The sequence below is a fragment of the Nycticebus coucang genome, chromosome 4 (genome assembly GCF_027406575.1).
Source record: "Nycticebus coucang isolate mNycCou1 chromosome 4, mNycCou1.pri, whole genome shotgun sequence".
Taxonomy (NCBI): Eukaryota; Metazoa; Chordata; class Mammalia; order Primates; family Lorisidae; genus Nycticebus; species Nycticebus coucang.
In genome coordinates, this window is record NC_069783.1 from 121,836,211 (window position 1) to 121,852,889 (window position 16,679).

Sequence of the window (16,679 nt, forward strand, 5' to 3'; positions counted from 1 at the left end):
AGTAACAAAGGCATATAAATGAACAAATGTGGCTGTATTCCAATCAAGCCTTATTTGTGAACACTGACACTGGAATTCCATATAATTTTCTCTTCATAAATATTATTCTTTTGATTTTTCTCAGCCATTTAAAAACATAAAAAAAATTCATAGCTTGCAGGCCATACAAAAAAAGGGCAGCAGGCCAGATACGGCCCATAGGCTGTAGTTTGCAATCTTCGGCTCTAAATTCATACATGCATGTCAACAGATACGGTAGACTGTTTTAGGAAAGCCCAGTAGTGAGGACAGCTCACACCAAGCCCTGGCTTAGCACTACGGCATAGGAGCACTCACTATCCCTGACAAGGCACGCGATGTATTATCCCCAGTTAACACATGAGGAAAACTGGAGCTCAGAGATATTAAGCTACTTACTCAAGGTGACACAGAATTAAGTGATGGTCTTAGGATTGGGGAATTCAGGCAATTTGACTCAATTATGCTAATTTTTAAAGAGATAGGGTCTTGGTGGGGTGTGATGGCTCACATCTGTATTCCCAGCACTCTGGGAGGCCAAGGCAGGTGGATCACCTGAGCTCACAGGTTCCAGACTAGCCTGAGCCAGAGCGAGACTGGCACCTGTAGTCCCAGCTACTCAGGAGGCTGAGGCAAGAGAAATCCTTGAGCCCAAGAGTTTGAGGTTGCTGTGAGCTATGATGCCAGGGCACTCTACCAAGGGCGACAAAGCAAGACTCCGTCTCAAAGAAAAAAAGAAATGGGGTCTTGCTATGTTGCCCAAACTGGAGTGCAGTGGCCATTCACAGGCATGATCATCACACACGACTGCCTTGGGCTCAAGCAATCTTCCTGCCTCAGCCTCCTGAGTAGCTGGGATTACAGGCTTGCGCTCCCAGCCAAGCTTCAATTATGTTATACTGTACCTCTGTGACATAATACAATGATACTATTAGCAAGGATGATAATTAACAACAAGCTGAAAATAAAAGCTAACTGATGCAGCAGGAGCCATTTAAAGCACTTTATAACCTGGTATCTATTCTTTACAGCCATCTCATGGCAGAAATTCTTTTCTTTTTCCCCTTACAAGTGAGGAAACACAAATTCAAGAGGTCACTCAGCTTACAAGTGGCAGTGCCCAAAAAGAAATCTTGGCCATCTGATGCCAAAGCCCACGCTCCCGTCCATGTCCTCTGTCCAAGGCTCTAAGCACCTCTGCAGCCCTAGTTCCCACTAGCCCCACTTACTGGCCACCTGCAGCCACACTTGGAACCACCGAGTCACATTCAGGATCTCCTGGCAGGTGTAGTTGCCCTCATCCTGCAGGTTCAGTGCCTCAATGTGCAGGGAGCTGAAGTTCACCAGAGAGAAGCGAGGCGAGGCTGGAGGGAGGCTGGAATTGGAGGAGAGAAGGAACACGGGCCCTGAGGTGTTCCGGTACCAGGTCACCAGGCCCCTTGGTCCCAAGATGTTGCCACAGTGCAGGGTAACGTTCTCATGAACTTCTCCGATGACAACAGCTTCCAATCCTGTGCCAGGGAAGATCAGTCTATCAGTATTTTTTCTGATCTGGAACAACCTCCCTTTTTGGAAAGTCCCTCTGCATTAGGATTTTTTTTTTTTTTTTTTAGTCAGCTGTGTGTTTTCAAGATGTGATAACAGGCTAGGTATAAAGGCTCACACTTGTAATTCCAGCACTTTAGGAAAATGAGGTGGGAGGATCACTTGAGGCCAGGAATTTGAGACCGACCTGGCCAACATGTGAGACCCATTCCTACAAATAAATTTAAAAATTAGCCAGGTGTTGTGGTGGGCACCTGTAGTCAGTTACTTGGGAGGCAGAGGCAAGCGGATTGCTTGAGCCCAAGAGTTTGAGGTTGCTGTGAGCTATGATGGCACCACTGCACTTTAGCCTGACAATAACACACAGAGCCTCTCTGGTGTGTTGGGATGCTTGGCCAGTCATTGATGTGAACGAACTTATGGCAGATCACAAAGATAACTACAATTCTCCACCCCACTCACTGTCCAAGCCTTCATCGCGTCACTCTGGGGCCATTCCTCCCTCACTGAGGGCTTAGCCATGTGACTTTTTTCGGTCAACAGGATGTGAGCAAATGTGACTCAAGCAAAGCTTTTAGAAGTACTTGTGTATAATCATTGCAAAAAATGCAAATCAAAACTCCAATGAGATATCACTTCATACCCATTAAGATGGCTACTGTCAAAAAACACAAAATAACAAGTGCTGGCAAGGATGTAGAGACACCGGAACCCTTGTGCACTGTTAACAGGAATGTAAGATGGTGCAGCTCCTGTGGAAAACAGTATGGTGGCTCCATTAAAAAATTTAAAATGGAACGATAACATACGATGCAGCAATTCCACCTCTGGATATATACCCCAAAGACTTGACAGCAGAGTCTCAAAGCGGTATTTGTTCATGGCAGTGCTACTCACAATAGCTAAAACACGGAAGCAACCCAAGTGTCCATCGACAGAGAAAATGGATCAATAAAACGTGCTGTATACACACTGTGGAATATTATTCACACTTAAAAAGGGAGGCCTTCTGATACGTGCTACTACAGGGAACCTTGTGGACATTTTACTAAGTGAAATAAGCCAACCAAGAAAAGGCAGAGTAGTGAAAATCATTGAGACAGAAAGTAGAATGGTGGCTGCCAGAGACTGTAGAAGGTGGGAGAATGGGGAGTTATTGTTTAATGGGGTAGAGTTTCAGTGTTACAAGAAAAGAGTTCTAGAGATAAATGATGGTGATGGTTGCACATTATGACTGTATTTAACACCACTGAACTACATATTGAATGGGTAAAATGATACATTTTACATTATGTATTTTGCTGCAATAAAATAGAAAAAAAATGCTTGTGTAATTGGGCTTTCTAACTTTCCTCCTCTGCCATCACCATGAAAAAGACACAACTAGGTCAGGTTCTGGGAGACAATATGAAAACTGCATGGTGCAAACCCAAGATGGCTCAGTCATTTCAGCTGAGGCCAATCTAGGCCAATCTACGGCCAGCCAAACCCCAGACATGTGAGTGAGCCCAGGCAAGATCAGCAGAGCCACCTAACCAACCCCCCAGGCCTGTGAGCAATACACACTTTGGTCATTTGTGGTTGTACGGTGTGCAGCATTATTGTACCAATTAATAAGTAATGCAGACCACAAGTAGTTTTATTTGCCTAGAAATCCAGAAGATGTGGAAGAAAAAGGGCTTTGGCTTTGTTCCCACTGTCCTACTGATCTCTCTCCCCCACCCGCCCCCATACCAGACCCAAACAACCCTGGGGTTAAGTCTCTACAGGAAGCTCCATTTGAAAATGGACTGGCAGGGGGCGGAGCAAGATGGCAGCCGAGTAACAGCTTCCTTGCATCTGGGCATCATGAGTCTGGGGATATAGGACTCCAGGCATCTCTGGCTGGTGGGATCTGCCTATCATCACCCCTGAGAGGATACAGGGAGTCAGCGAGAGACTTCTGGACCCCAAGAGGAGGACTAAAACAGTGGAAAACTGGCAAGTGGTCGCGTGTGTTCAATCCGTCTAAACCCGCCCGCAACTGTAAGTTCAGTAGCAGCGAGACTGCAAACCAGAAAGGCCTTACTTGTGAACTGTTTTGGTGTCTTTGGACTTGGCACTCAGCTGAACCGCCTTGGGGAGAGCCTGAGCGGGAGTGCGGAGAACTTTGGCCTTTGTCTAGGGCCCCAGTCTGAGCCGCTGAGCCAGACGGAGCTAATAGTGTTTGGCTCTGGGTCACAGGCAGCCATTGTGAGCGATCTGCCCCGGCAAGCTCCGCCCTCAGGGTAGCAGAGCTAGAATTGGGTGGGAGCCGGTAACCCAGCGACCAAGTAGCCTAAGGGCGGGGTCTGAGCCGCCTTGCAGCCCTAACCCTCGGGGGCAGAGGGAGACCGGTTTTGGCAAACAGGGTAAGTGGATAGCCACTTCAGCAGTGATTCCAGCGACAAGCAATTCCCTGGGAAAGCTTCTGCTCAGCAAGTGAACAAGTTCAAAGTGCCTTTTAAGTGGGCTGAAGAGAGATTTAGGGTGTCTACCTGCTGGGCTTTGAGAAACTAGCAGCCTCCAGTCGTATCAGAACTGTGATTAACAACTCATACCCCAGAAGACCATGTGTTGCCCAGACAATATTCAATAACATATACATACTGTTTTGTTTTTGGTTGTGTTTTTTTTTTTTTTTTGGTTTGGTTGTTTTTTTTGATGTTGTTGATTGTTGTTTTGTTTTTTAAGTTCAACCTTTTCCATACAGATCCTTTTTCTTTCTCAATTTTTCTAGTTTAATTATAATTTCCCATTGCTGCCTATTTCAATAATTAGAACTTCATTTTTGTTAGTGTTTCTACCGCTATTATTTGGTTTTCCACCCAATTTTATCCCCTAAAGTTTTCTGCTTGCTTGTTTTGGTTTGATTTATAGCATATTTGTCTTTCCTCTCTACTTGGTGGAGGTGGGATACTGTGTCTGATCAGGTTAGCAAAGAGCTGCTGACCTCAAGGGAACCACCCAACTGGGCACCCCCAGAAGGTGGTTTTTTTTTAAGGTTGTATCAAAGTACCCTACTGTACACCTATATTGCTCTGTCTCCCTCTTTCTCTGCCTCTCTTCTTTTTGTCAATATTCCTTTTACCCACCCCCTCTCCTTTCTCTATTTTTCTTTTTTTTCTTATCACACGGTCCTCCTTTCTTTCATCCCTTTTTTGCTCTTCAACCTTCTCACCCTTCTGGTCCTGTAACCCTTAGTCCACAGGCACGAGAGCAAGAGGAAGTGAAAGGAAAATTAGGGCAAGGAAACAGATAAAATAAGTCACTCATGAGGAAGAATCAGCAGAAAACTCCAGGCAACATGAAGAACCAGTCCAGAACAACCCCTCCAAGGGACCATGAGGTAGCTACTGCAGAGGATTCCACCTATAAAGAAATGTTAGGAATGACAGAAAGGGAATTTAGAATACACATGTTGAAAACAATGAAAGAAATGATGGAAACAATGAAGGAAACTGCTAATAAAGTGGAAAATAACCAAAAGGAAATTCAAAAACAGAATCAAATAAGAGATGAATGATATGAAGAATATAAAAAGGATATAGCAGAGCTGACGGAACAGAAACAGTCAATTAGGGAACTTAAAGATGCAATGGAAAGTATCAGCAACAGGTTAGACCATGCAGAAGAAAGAATTTCAGAGGTAGAAGACAAAGTTTTTGAGATAACTCAGATAGAAAAAGAGGCAGAAAAGAAGAGAGAGAAAGCAGAACATTCCCTGTCAGAATTATGGGACTTTATGAAGTGTTCCAACATACGAGTTATAGGAATTCCAGAAGGGGAAGAAGAATGCCCCAGAGGAATGGAAGCCATACTAGAGAATATTATAAAAGAAAATTTCCCAAATATCACCAAAGATTCTGACACACTGCTTTCAGAGGGCTATCGGACCCCAGGTCGCCTCAACTCTAACCGAGCTTCTCCAAGACACATTGTGATGAACCTGTCCAAAGTCAAGACAAAAGAAAAGATTCTGCAAGCTGCCAGGAGTAAGCGCCAGTTGACCTACAGGGACAAATCCATCAGAGTGACCGCAGACTTCTCTAATGAAACTTTCCAAGCAAGAAGACAATGATCATCTACCTTTAATCTACTTAAAGAGAACAATTTCCAGCCCAGAATTCTGTACCCTGGTAAGCTAAGCTTCAAAATTGACGGAGAAATCAAATCATTTACGGATATACAAACATTGAGGAAGACCAGCTCTACAGGAAATACTTCAACCTGTTCTGCACACTGACCACCACAATGGATCAGCAGCAAAGTAAGAACTCAGAAATTAAAGGACAGAACCTAACCTCCACACTGATGCAAAAGATAAAACTAAGCAATGGACTCTCACCAAATAAGACGAATAAAATACTACCACACTTATCAATTATCTCAATAAATGTTAATGGCTTGAATTCCCCACTGAAGAGACATAGATTGGTTGACTGGATTAAAAAACACAAGCCATCCATTTGCTGTCTGCAAGAAACACACCTGGCTTCAAAAGACAAATTAAAGCTCCGAGTCAAGGGTTGGAAGACAATTTTTCAGGCAAATGGAATTCAGAAGAAAAGAGGAGTTGCAATCTTATTTTCAGATACATGTGGATTTAAAGCAACTAAAGTCAAAAAAGACAAAGATGGTCACTTTATATTGGTCACGGGAAAAATACAACAAGAAGACATTTCAATTCTAAATATTTATGCACCCAATTTAAATGCTCCCAGATTCTTGAAACAGACCTTACTCAGTCTGAGCAATATGATATCTGATAATACCATAACAACAGGGGACCTTAACACTCCTCTTACAGAGCTGGACAGATCCTCTAAACAGAAATTAAACAAGGATATAAGAGATTTAAACGAGACCCTAGAACAACTGTGCTTGATAGATGCATAAAGAACACTCCATCCCAAAGATAAAGAATATACATTCTTCTCATCACCCCATGGAACATTCTCCAAAATTGATCATATCCTGGGACACAAAACAAATATCAACAGAATCAAAAGAATTGAAATTTTACCTTGTATCTTCTTAGACCATAAGGCACTAAAGGTGGAACTCAACTCTAACAAAAATGCTTGACCCCACCCAAAGGCATGGAAATTAAACAATCTTCTGTTGAATAACAGATGGGTGCAGGAAGAAATAAAACAGGAAATCATTAACTTCCTTGAGCATAACAACAATGAAGACACAAGCTACCAAAACCTATGGGATACTGCAAAAGCAGTTTTGAGAGGAAAATTCATCACTTTAGATGCCTACATTCCAAAAACAGAAAGAGAGCACATCAACAATCTCACAAGAGATCTTATGGAATTGGAAAAAGAAGAACAATCTAAGCCTAAACTCAGTAGAAGAAAAGAAATATCCAAAATCAAATCAGAGATCAATGAAATTGAAAACAAAAGAATCATTCAGAAAATTAATGAAACAAGGAGTTGGTTTTTTGAAAAAATAAATAAAATAGATAAACCATTGGCCAGACTAACGAGGAATAGAAAAGTAAAATCTCTAGTAACCTCAATCAGAAATGATAAAGGGGAAATAACAACTGATCCCACAGAGATACAAGAGATCATCTCTGAATACTACCAGAAACTCTATGCCCAGAAATTTGACAATGTGAAAGAAATGGATCAATATTTGGAGTCACACCCTCTCCCTAGACTCAGCCAGGAAGAAATACAGCTCCTGAACAGACCAATTTCAAGCACTGAGATCAAAGAAACAATAAAAAAGCTTCCAACCAAAAAATGCCCTGGTCCAGATGGCTTCACTCCAGAATTCTATCAAACCTTCAAGGAAGAGCTTATTCCTGTATGGCAGAAATTATTCCAAAAAATTGAGGAAGAAGGAATCTTCCCCAACACATTCTATGAAGCAAACATCACCCTGATACCAAAACCAGGAAAAGACCCAAACAAAAAGGAGAATTTCAGACCAATCTCACTCATGAATATAGATGCAAAAATTCTCAACAAAATCCTAACCAATAGATTACAGCTTATCATCAAAAAAGTCATTCATCCTGATCAAGTAGGCTTCATCCCAGGGAATGTTATACATAAGTCTATAAATGTTATCCACCATATTAACAGAGGCAAAAATAAAGATCACATGATCCTCTCAATAGAGGCAGAAAAAGCATTTGATAAAATCCACCATCCTTTTCTAATTAGAACACTGAAGAGTATAGGCATAGGTGGCACATTTCTAAAACTGATTGAAGCTATCTATGACAAACCCACAGCCAATATTTTACTGAATGGAGTAAAACTGAAAGCTTTTTCTCTTAGAACTGGAACCAGACAAGGTTGTCCTCTGTCACCTTTACTATTCAACGTAGTGCTGGAAGTTCTAGCCAATACAATTAGGCAAGACAAGGAAATAAAGGGAATCCAAATGGGAACAGAGGAGGTCAAACTCTCCCTCTTTGCTGACGACATGATCTTATACTTAGAGAACCCCAAAGACTCAACCACAAGACTCCTAGAAGTCATCAAAAAATACAGTAATGTTTCAGGATATAAAATCAATGTCCACAAGTCAGTAGCCTTGACCAATAACAGTCAAGATGAGAAGCTAATTAAGGACACAACTCCCTTCACCATAGTTTCAAAGAAAATGAAATACCTAGGAATATACCTAACGAAGGAGGTGAAGGACCTCTATAAAGAAAACTATGAAATCCTCAGAAAGGAAATAGCAGAGGATATTAACAAATGGAAGAACATACCATGCTCATGGATGGGAAGAATCAACATTGTTAAAATGTCTATACTTCCCAAAGCAATCTACCTATTCAATGCCATTCCCATCAAAATACCATCATCGTACTTTCAAGATTTGGAAAAAATGATTCTGCATTTTGTATGGAACCGGAAAAAACCCCGTATAGCTAAGGCAGTTCTCTGTAACAAAAATAAAGCTGGGGGCATCAGCATACCAGATTTTAATCTGTACTACAAAGCCATAGTGCTCAAGACAGCATGGTACTGGCACAAAAACAGAGACATAGACATTAGGAATCGAATTGAAAACCAAGAAATGAAACTAACATCTTACAACCACCTAATCTTTGATAAACCAAACAAGAACATACCTTGGGGGAAAGACTCCCTATTCAACAAATGGTGTTGGGAGAACTGGTTGTCTACATGTAAAAGACTGAAACTGGACCCACACCTTTCCCCACTCACATAAATTGATTCAAGATGGATAAAGGACTTAAATTTAAGGCATGAAACAATAAAAATCCTCGAAGAAAGCATAGGAAAAACACTGGAAGATATTGGCCTGGGGAAAGACTTCATGAAGAAGACTGCCATGGCAATTGCAACAACAACAAAAATAAACAAATGGGACTTCATTAAACTGAAAAGCTTCTGTACAGCTAAGGAGACGATAACCAAAGCAAAGAGACAACCTACACAATGGGAAAGGATATTTGCATATTTTCAATCAGACAAAAGCTTGATAACTAGGATCTATAGAGAACTCAAATTAATCCACATGAAAAAAGCCAACGATCCCATATATCAATGGGCAAGAGACATGAATAGAACTTTCTCTAAAGACAACAGACGAATGGCTAACAAACACATGAAAAAATGTTCATCATCTCTATATATTAGAGAAATGCAAATCCAAACAACCCTGAGATATCATCTAACCCCAGTGAGAATGGCCCACATCACAAAATCTCAAAACTGCAGATGCTGGCGTGGATGTGGAGAGAAGGGAACACTTTTACACTGCTGGTGGGACTGCAAACTAGTACAACCTTTCTGGAAGGAAGTATGGAGAAACCTCAAAGCACTCAAGCTAGACCTCCCATTTGATCCTGCAATCCCATTACTGGGCATCTATCCAGAAGGAAAAAAATCCTTTTATCATAAGGACACTTATACTAGACTGTTTATTGCAGCTCAATTTACAATTGCCAAAATGTGGAAACAGCCTAAATGCCCACCAACCCGGGAATGGATTAACAAGCTGTGGTATATGTATACCATGGAATACTATTCAGCCATTAAAAAAAATGGAGACTTTACATCTTTCGTATTAACCTGGATGGACATGGAAGACATTATTCTTAGTAAAGCATCACAAGAATGGAGAAGCATGAATCCTATGTACTCAATTTTGATATGAGGACAATTAATGACAATTATGGTTATGGGGGGGAACAGAAAGGGAAGGAGGGAGGTGGGTGGGGCCTTGGTGTGTGTCACACTTTATGGGGACAAGACGTGATTGCAAGAGGGACTTTACCTAACAATTGCAATCAGTGTAACCTGGCTTATTGTACCCTCAATGAATCCCCAACAATAAAAAAAAGAAAATGGACTGGCAATAGTGACTACGTGGTTATGGTGGGCCAGGCCCTGTGCTAGGCACTGGGAAACCAATGATGCACAAAATAGGATCCTTTAGGACGTTCACAGTCCAGTGGGGCAAAGAGATAATAAACCAACAATTACAGTGCAATATGCAGATAATAAACCAACAATTACAGTATGATGAACAGCAAGATAAGGCCTTGGAGAAAGGGTTTCCAAGTTCGTTTGGGGCAGATGTCAGAAAAGAGTTCCTCCCGGAATCCAAACTCAGATCTGGCAGATAAATAGAAAGCAGCCAGGTAAAGGTGAGCAAGAGTTCCCTGGCAGAGAGAAAAACACATTCAAAAGCTATATGAGCAATAGCAGCCTTGTTAGAAATCCCAATTATCAAGCCTCACCCCAAAACATCTAAGTCAGAAAGCAGGAAGAGGTGGGCAGCATGCTGTATTTTATCAAGCCCAGATGATTCTGATGCCCACTCACGAATGACAGGTATTGAGGGGCAACTGACCTGGCATTAGACTGTCACTGGATGACAAGCAAATACAAGCCATTTTGCTGAGAATTCTCACCATGTCCCAGCCCCCTCCACAATTATCACCCACATACAAAGAGGCAACCGGGATAGAACCTTTTGGGGTGCTGAAAATGTCCTGGAGTTAGCTAGTGGTGAGAGTTGTATAATCTTGTGAATATGCTAAAAAACATTCAATTGTATACTTTAAAAGGGTGAATTTTGTGGTATATAAATTATATCAATAAAACTGTTTTTTTTGTAGAGACAGAGTCTCACTTTATGGCCCTCGGTAGAGTGCCGTGGCCTCACACAGCTCACAGCAACCTCCAACTCCTGGGCTTAAGCGATTCTCTTGCCTCAGCCTCCCAAGTAGCTGGGACTACAGGCGCCCGCCACAACGCCCGGCTATTTTTTTTTTTTTGGTTGCAGTTTGGCTGGGGCCGGGTTTGAACCCGCCACCCTCGGTATATGGGGCCGGCGCCCTACTCACTGAGCCACAGGTGCCGCCCATATCAATAAAACTGTTAATAAAAAAGTAAACTGTCACTTGCCTCTAAGGAATCCTTCCCATTTATAAATGAAAGACCAAGAGTCACCTGCATTTGTCCTCTTGTCTGGCCAGAAGCGGCTCCGTTTGAAAGAGGTAAAACCTATCTGGAGCCACAAGATGTCCTGATTCCTTAAGCACTTGCTGAAATGTAGAGAATGTCATCTAATGCAAGAGATCCCAAAACAGCAAGAAATGCTTCACAATTGCTTTAAAAAGCAGGTGGGCCTATGGAGCATATTGCAAGTACAAGTTGGATCTATCAGGTGTAGACACAAATGTCTTAATGCTGTAATTGGGTAAATGAAGTGAAGGCTATGTTGATTAGTAGGATGTAAGCCCTCCAATTTATACAAATAATCAACACACTGAATCCCATAATGGCATAAATGTATTCATGATCTATGTACAAATGACTTAATAAAAAGAAATTAATTAAATTAAAAAAAATAAAATAAAAAGCAGGTGGGGATTGTTTTTAAACAATTAGACCTGGGAACCCAAGGTCTCAGGTAGCAATCCCCACCAGAAGAAGATGAACTTTACAGTAAAAGATTCAGCGTGTGTTCCCAAGACCTGCACACCTGCCCCTTCCCAGACTCCTCAGCAAAGGAATAAAGGAACAGCAGCTTGGAAAACTGTGAACCAGTGAAACTTTAGTCTTAGAACTTGAGATAACCCTGTCTTCTCCTCTAAGGCATAGAATGACATGATAACAAAAGAAACCATTTGAAGGCTTTTCACCTCAGCTTTGCTCACTCCATTTTTTTTTTTTTTTTTGTAGAGACAGAGTCTCACTGTACCGCCCTCGGTAGAGTGCCGTGGCGTCACACGGCTCACAGCAACCTCCAACTCCTGGGCTTAAGCGATTCTCTTGCCTCAGCCTCCGGAGTAGCTGGGACTACAGGCGCCCGCCACAACGCCCGGCTATTTTTTGGTTGCAGTTTGGCCGGGGCTGGGTTTGAACCCGCCACCCTCGGCATATGGGGCTGGCGCCCTAATCACTGAGCCACAGACGCCGCCCACTCCATTTTTTTTTTTTAATTACTGAAGCTGACAGTGCCCTTAGAGATCATTTAGTCTACCAATGTGGCTTTCCTGAGGGCTGGGTTAAAATGAGGCTGAGTCCTGGCTCAGTGGAGAAGAACATGATCATCGATTAGTGATGTCTGACACAGATGCAGAAGGGATAGTTCTGGAAGATATACTAGCTCCATGCCTGACAGTCCCTTACTTCCACTGAGAAAATTGAGGTTCAGGAAGCTTAAGTGATTTTCTCAAATCACTGGGAGATGTGGGACTCACATTTAAGTCTCAAGTGCTTCTGATCACCAGAATATACTCTGGGCTCCCATACCCCTCCCTCCCGTACAGGGTGAGATGAGAAAACAGAAGTAATAGTCTGTGCTACTAGAAGTCTTCACATGGTGTCCACAGGACACTGTTGTCCCCCAACCTTAGATTCAGAATATGGAACAAAGGCTAAAGGAACAGAAACTTCCTAGATGTTGCCCTTTTATTATTACTATTATTATTATTAATATTTACAGAGTGGAGTTAGACCCAAACATTTACTTTTCCAAGCCTGGCAAATTCTTCCAAGAATGCCCTCAAGTGTACAATCAAGCATGAACTTCACCTGGACTAGAGTGTCAAAGAGAAAGACTTTTTCTTTTTCCTCAAGACAACTCCCAACTTGAAAAACAAACAAAAATACACCAAGCTCTGGAAGCCACTTGATGCCACATACAGAGGTGAAACAGGCTTGGGCATCAAAATAGCTGGGCCTGGCAATGGGGGTGTTTTCCCCATGTGGTGAATAGCAGTCAGCCTGAAACCTGTTCATTCCAGCAGGAGTAAGTCAGCCTGGGATTCTGATGTCCCCAGGCCCCTGCTGTTCACAGCAACAGCTGGGGAAAGGGGAATACTTAATAATCACCTTTTAACTTCTGGAGATGACCAGCTGGGGACTGTCCCCTCTCCCCAGTACTGTGATCACTAAGTCAAATGCGGAAAAGCTGACAGGTAATGTTCATGACTGACGAGGGCCAGGAGTAAGTACTACAACAGTGACAAACTGGGGGTCACATGCCCTAGGTAAAAGATGATCACTGCTTAGCTCCAGGTGAGAATGCAGGTGTGGTGCTAGCAGACCTGTAGATTTTTCCAGATAACCTGAACATCTAATTATGAGACATTTTACTTTTTTAAAATGATTTTTAAAAACAAAGCAAAATAAAACATTTGTGAGTGCCTAACAATTAGGAACTTTTGGCACTTGCTTCTAGGAAACTCAGGTACCGGTTTACAAGCCATCTCCAGAAACCAGCAAGAGGAGGACAGGTAGGTGGAGCAAACCAGCAACCCGGGAACACAGACAGTAGCGCCCCGCCTGCATCCCAGCAAACTGCACTCCTCCCATTCCCTTCACCCCAGGCTGCTACCTGCACACAGTAAACAGCCTTAGCTGGTGGATTGAATTCAAAAATATTTTTTTCAATCTTTTTGTATTCTACTTATTTTTTTTTGTAAACAACCTATTTATGTTTTGTAATAAAGCAGAGCATAGATGAAGCATTTAGGACCTTTTGCCAATCACGTCAAGGGTGAGGGGAAATTTTTTTGTAAGTCTGAAAAGTATTTCACAATAAAAAGTTTTAGAAAGTGAATGCATGGGGGCGGCACCAGTGGCTCAAAGGAGTAGGGCGCCGGGCCCATATACTGGAGGTGGCGGGTTCAAACCCGGCCCCGGCCAAAAACTGCAAAAAAAAAAAAAAAAAGTGAATGCATGGTTTTGAATACGCTGAACAGGTAGGCTAGCTGGGGTGAGGAAAGGTGTAAGTTAGCGAGTTCAACCTTAGGCAGAGGGAAGAGTTTGAGCATCAGCGCAGCAGGTAAAACCAGAAGGGGGAATTTACATCCGACACTTAAAACTAAAAAAAAACAACAAAAAAAAAACTCACTTTCCCTCACACATATGTCTTCATTTCCCCACCACCTCTCCGCAGGCCCTCTGCAGCTTCGCCGGCTGCCCACCGCAGGAAGCCGGGACATCTCGCCCTCCACCGAGCGCCCGGGAAAATTCCTTCCAGCAAAGAGAGCTGAGCTGCAAGCAGGTAATCCGAAACCCTCCGCGGGCGGTTCCGGGGTGGCGGCCACCACGGATTCGGAGGGCATTGGGTCCCTCGCTGCCCTCTCCCCACCTGTGCCTGGGAAAACTCAACTTTTCCCTCTAGATCTCGGCCCCTTACCTGCGGTGACCCAGCCGGCCAGCAGCGCCCCGAGGCAGACGAGGGCACCGAGCTCCGGCGCCCGGCCGCCTGCGGCCATCTCGTCGCAGATACGGGCTCAGCAAAAGCAGGCTCCGGCTGGGCTGGGTGTGCGACCCGGGGTACCGAGCGCTCCTCCCAGGTCCTCGGAACGGCAGAGTGGCCCTACTCTCCTGAGCCTCCAGGAAGGATGGATTCTCGGCTGAGCCCGACGTCGGGGTTGCGACCAGTGCTCCCAGGGGCCCAGGCCGGGGAGGTAGGGCGCACCCCGCCCCCTGCGCCCGCCTGCGCCCGCCTGCCCGCTCCCGCGGGCGGAAAACAACAGGAGCGGGTCTCTCCGCCTCCGGTCCAGGCGGGACCCCGCTTCCTCTACCTTGGCCAGGAAGGAGGGCCAGGTCCCGCCGGGCCGGGGGCGGAGCGCCGAGGCTGGGCCCTCCGGAGTCGGCTCGAGCCGGGACAGCAGGCTGGAGTTGCCGCGGGGCCAGCTGGGCGGGACGGAGCCTTGCAGCTGCCGCAGGACGCACCCCCGCCCGGGGCCGCGGGCTGCGGAGTCGGTTGCCAGGCTGCAGAATGCGGTGGGCCCCCCTTGCCGTCCCCGCCGAGCGTCCCAGGGGATTCTCGCCCGTGTCCCCGTGCGCCGGGCGGGCGCCAGGGCCGCCATCGCCGCCTTTCTTCCACCCCTTGCAGAAGGGAGCGGGAGAAAGACGATCCCAGGACCTTCCAGCCAAAAGCAGCCACGAGACTCCGGTTCTCCCATTAACTGGTAGAGAACACACAGAGCGAGGGCCAAGGAGTCTGCAGGACTTGTTTCCCCAGAGTTTTGTTTTTGTTTTTCCTTTTAGTTCCCCTACCCCTACCCAGCCAGATTCCCTGCCGCGCCCACGTCCCCTCTGTATGTCCTGCGGGGAAGGCTGTGATAGCCTCAGGAAAAGCCAAAGGAGAAACTTCCTGTTAAAAATCAAAACAAAACTGCAGTTACGACAGTAAAATATTAATTGTAGGCTCTGGGAGGTGGGGATGTAGGAGTTCACATTATTTCAACTTTTCTGTAGGTTTGAAAATGTTCAAATGAAAAAAATAATAAGGCTGGGCCCAGTGACTCACTCCTGTAATCCCAACAATCTGGGAGGCTAAAGCGGGCCCATCTGAGTTCACAAGTTCGAGACCAGCCTGAGCTAGAGTGAGACTCCGTCTCTAAAAATAGCCGGACCAGCCTGAGCTAGAGTGAGACTTCGACTCTAAAAATAGCCAGATGTTGTGGCGGGCACCTGTAGTCCCAGCTACTTGGGAGGCTGAGACAGGAGTATCACTTGAGCCCAAGAGTCTGAGGTTGCAGTGAGCTGTGACGCCATAGCACTCTACTGAGGGCAACAAAAGTGAGACTCTGTCTCAAAAAAAAAAAAAACAAAAACAAAACACTATTAAAATCATTCTTTCTGTTGCCCAAAAGTCCCCTTACTGAAATGCTTCTTCGAGGAGAAAATCCTCTTTTGAAACCAGTTTTTTATTTTATTTTATTTTTATTTAATTTACTTATTTTTTAATTTATTTCTGAGACACAGTTTCACTATGTGGCCCTCGGTAGAGTGCCATGGCATCACAGCCCACAGCACCCTCAAACTCTTGGGCTGAAGCAATTCTCCTGCCTCCGCCTCCCAGGTAGCTGGGACTACAGGAGCCTACCACAAGGCACAGCTATTTTTAGAGGCAGGGTCTGGCTCTTGTTGAGGCTGGTCTGGAACTCAAGAGCTCAAGCAATCCACCTGCCTGAGCCTCCCAGAGTGCTAGGATTACAGGCTGAATCACTGTGCCTGGCAAACCAGTTTTTTATTTGTTTGTTTTTTTTTTAATGTATTTCTCCTGATAAGAACTGAGCCATGAAGCTGAACAATTCTTTTTACTCTTTGCTCAAAAACTTGAAGTCTAAAGTCAAACTCTAGAGGAGTATCTCTTCTTTCCCCCCGACCCCCTTCTCTTTGGTTCTTGCTTTCTGCCTTTGACTTTGTGATAGAAGGTAAATTCTATCCTAACCAGACCTTTTCCTGTATCCCCAGTGCCTAGCACCTAGTTGCCACTAGGTTTTTTGTAGATTTTATATACTAGTCGAATAACCCCCAAACCCAATGAAAGTTATTGACTTTGACATTGTAGTTCCTCATCTTTCCTAGCAAACATCTCACAGCCTCCCCTGAAGTAAACAAGCTATCCATAAAATCAATTACCTGCAAATTTTCAGCTGAGGGTCTAGAATTTTCAATGTCCTCCTAGTGAATTGCACAGAACAGGTCTTCTTACATTTGCTGAGTCAGTGTTCTGGTTCTAATCTCACTGGGCCCTCTCTGCAACTCTCATACCCTAAGGATTCCCCTTTGATCCCATTTTATAAGTGAGAAACCTCCAGCTCTGGATGGTGA

At 44.2% G+C, this 16,679-nt stretch overlaps 1 protein-coding gene across 2 annotated transcripts in view; it reads right to left on the minus strand.

Annotated features, from left to right (window-relative positions):
- VSIG10 (V-set and immunoglobulin domain containing 10) overlaps positions 1-14,740 on the minus strand; it is a 38,019-nt gene extending 23,279 nt beyond the window's left edge. The window contains exons 1-2 of one of the 2 annotated variants that reach the window (XM_053589453.1): positions 14,248-14,735; positions 1,248-1,529 (exon numbers count right to left, since the gene is read on the minus strand). In XM_053589453.1, the coding sequence (XP_053445428.1) occupies positions 1,248-1,529; positions 14,248-14,326 (361 nt within the window). In that variant the 5' untranslated portion in view covers positions 14,327-14,735. Of the gene's footprint in view, positions 1-1,247; positions 1,530-14,247 lie in introns of both variants that reach the window. The other variant, XM_053589454.1, reaches the window with a different exon arrangement.
- Between the last annotated feature and the right edge of the window lie 1,939 nt (positions 14,741-16,679).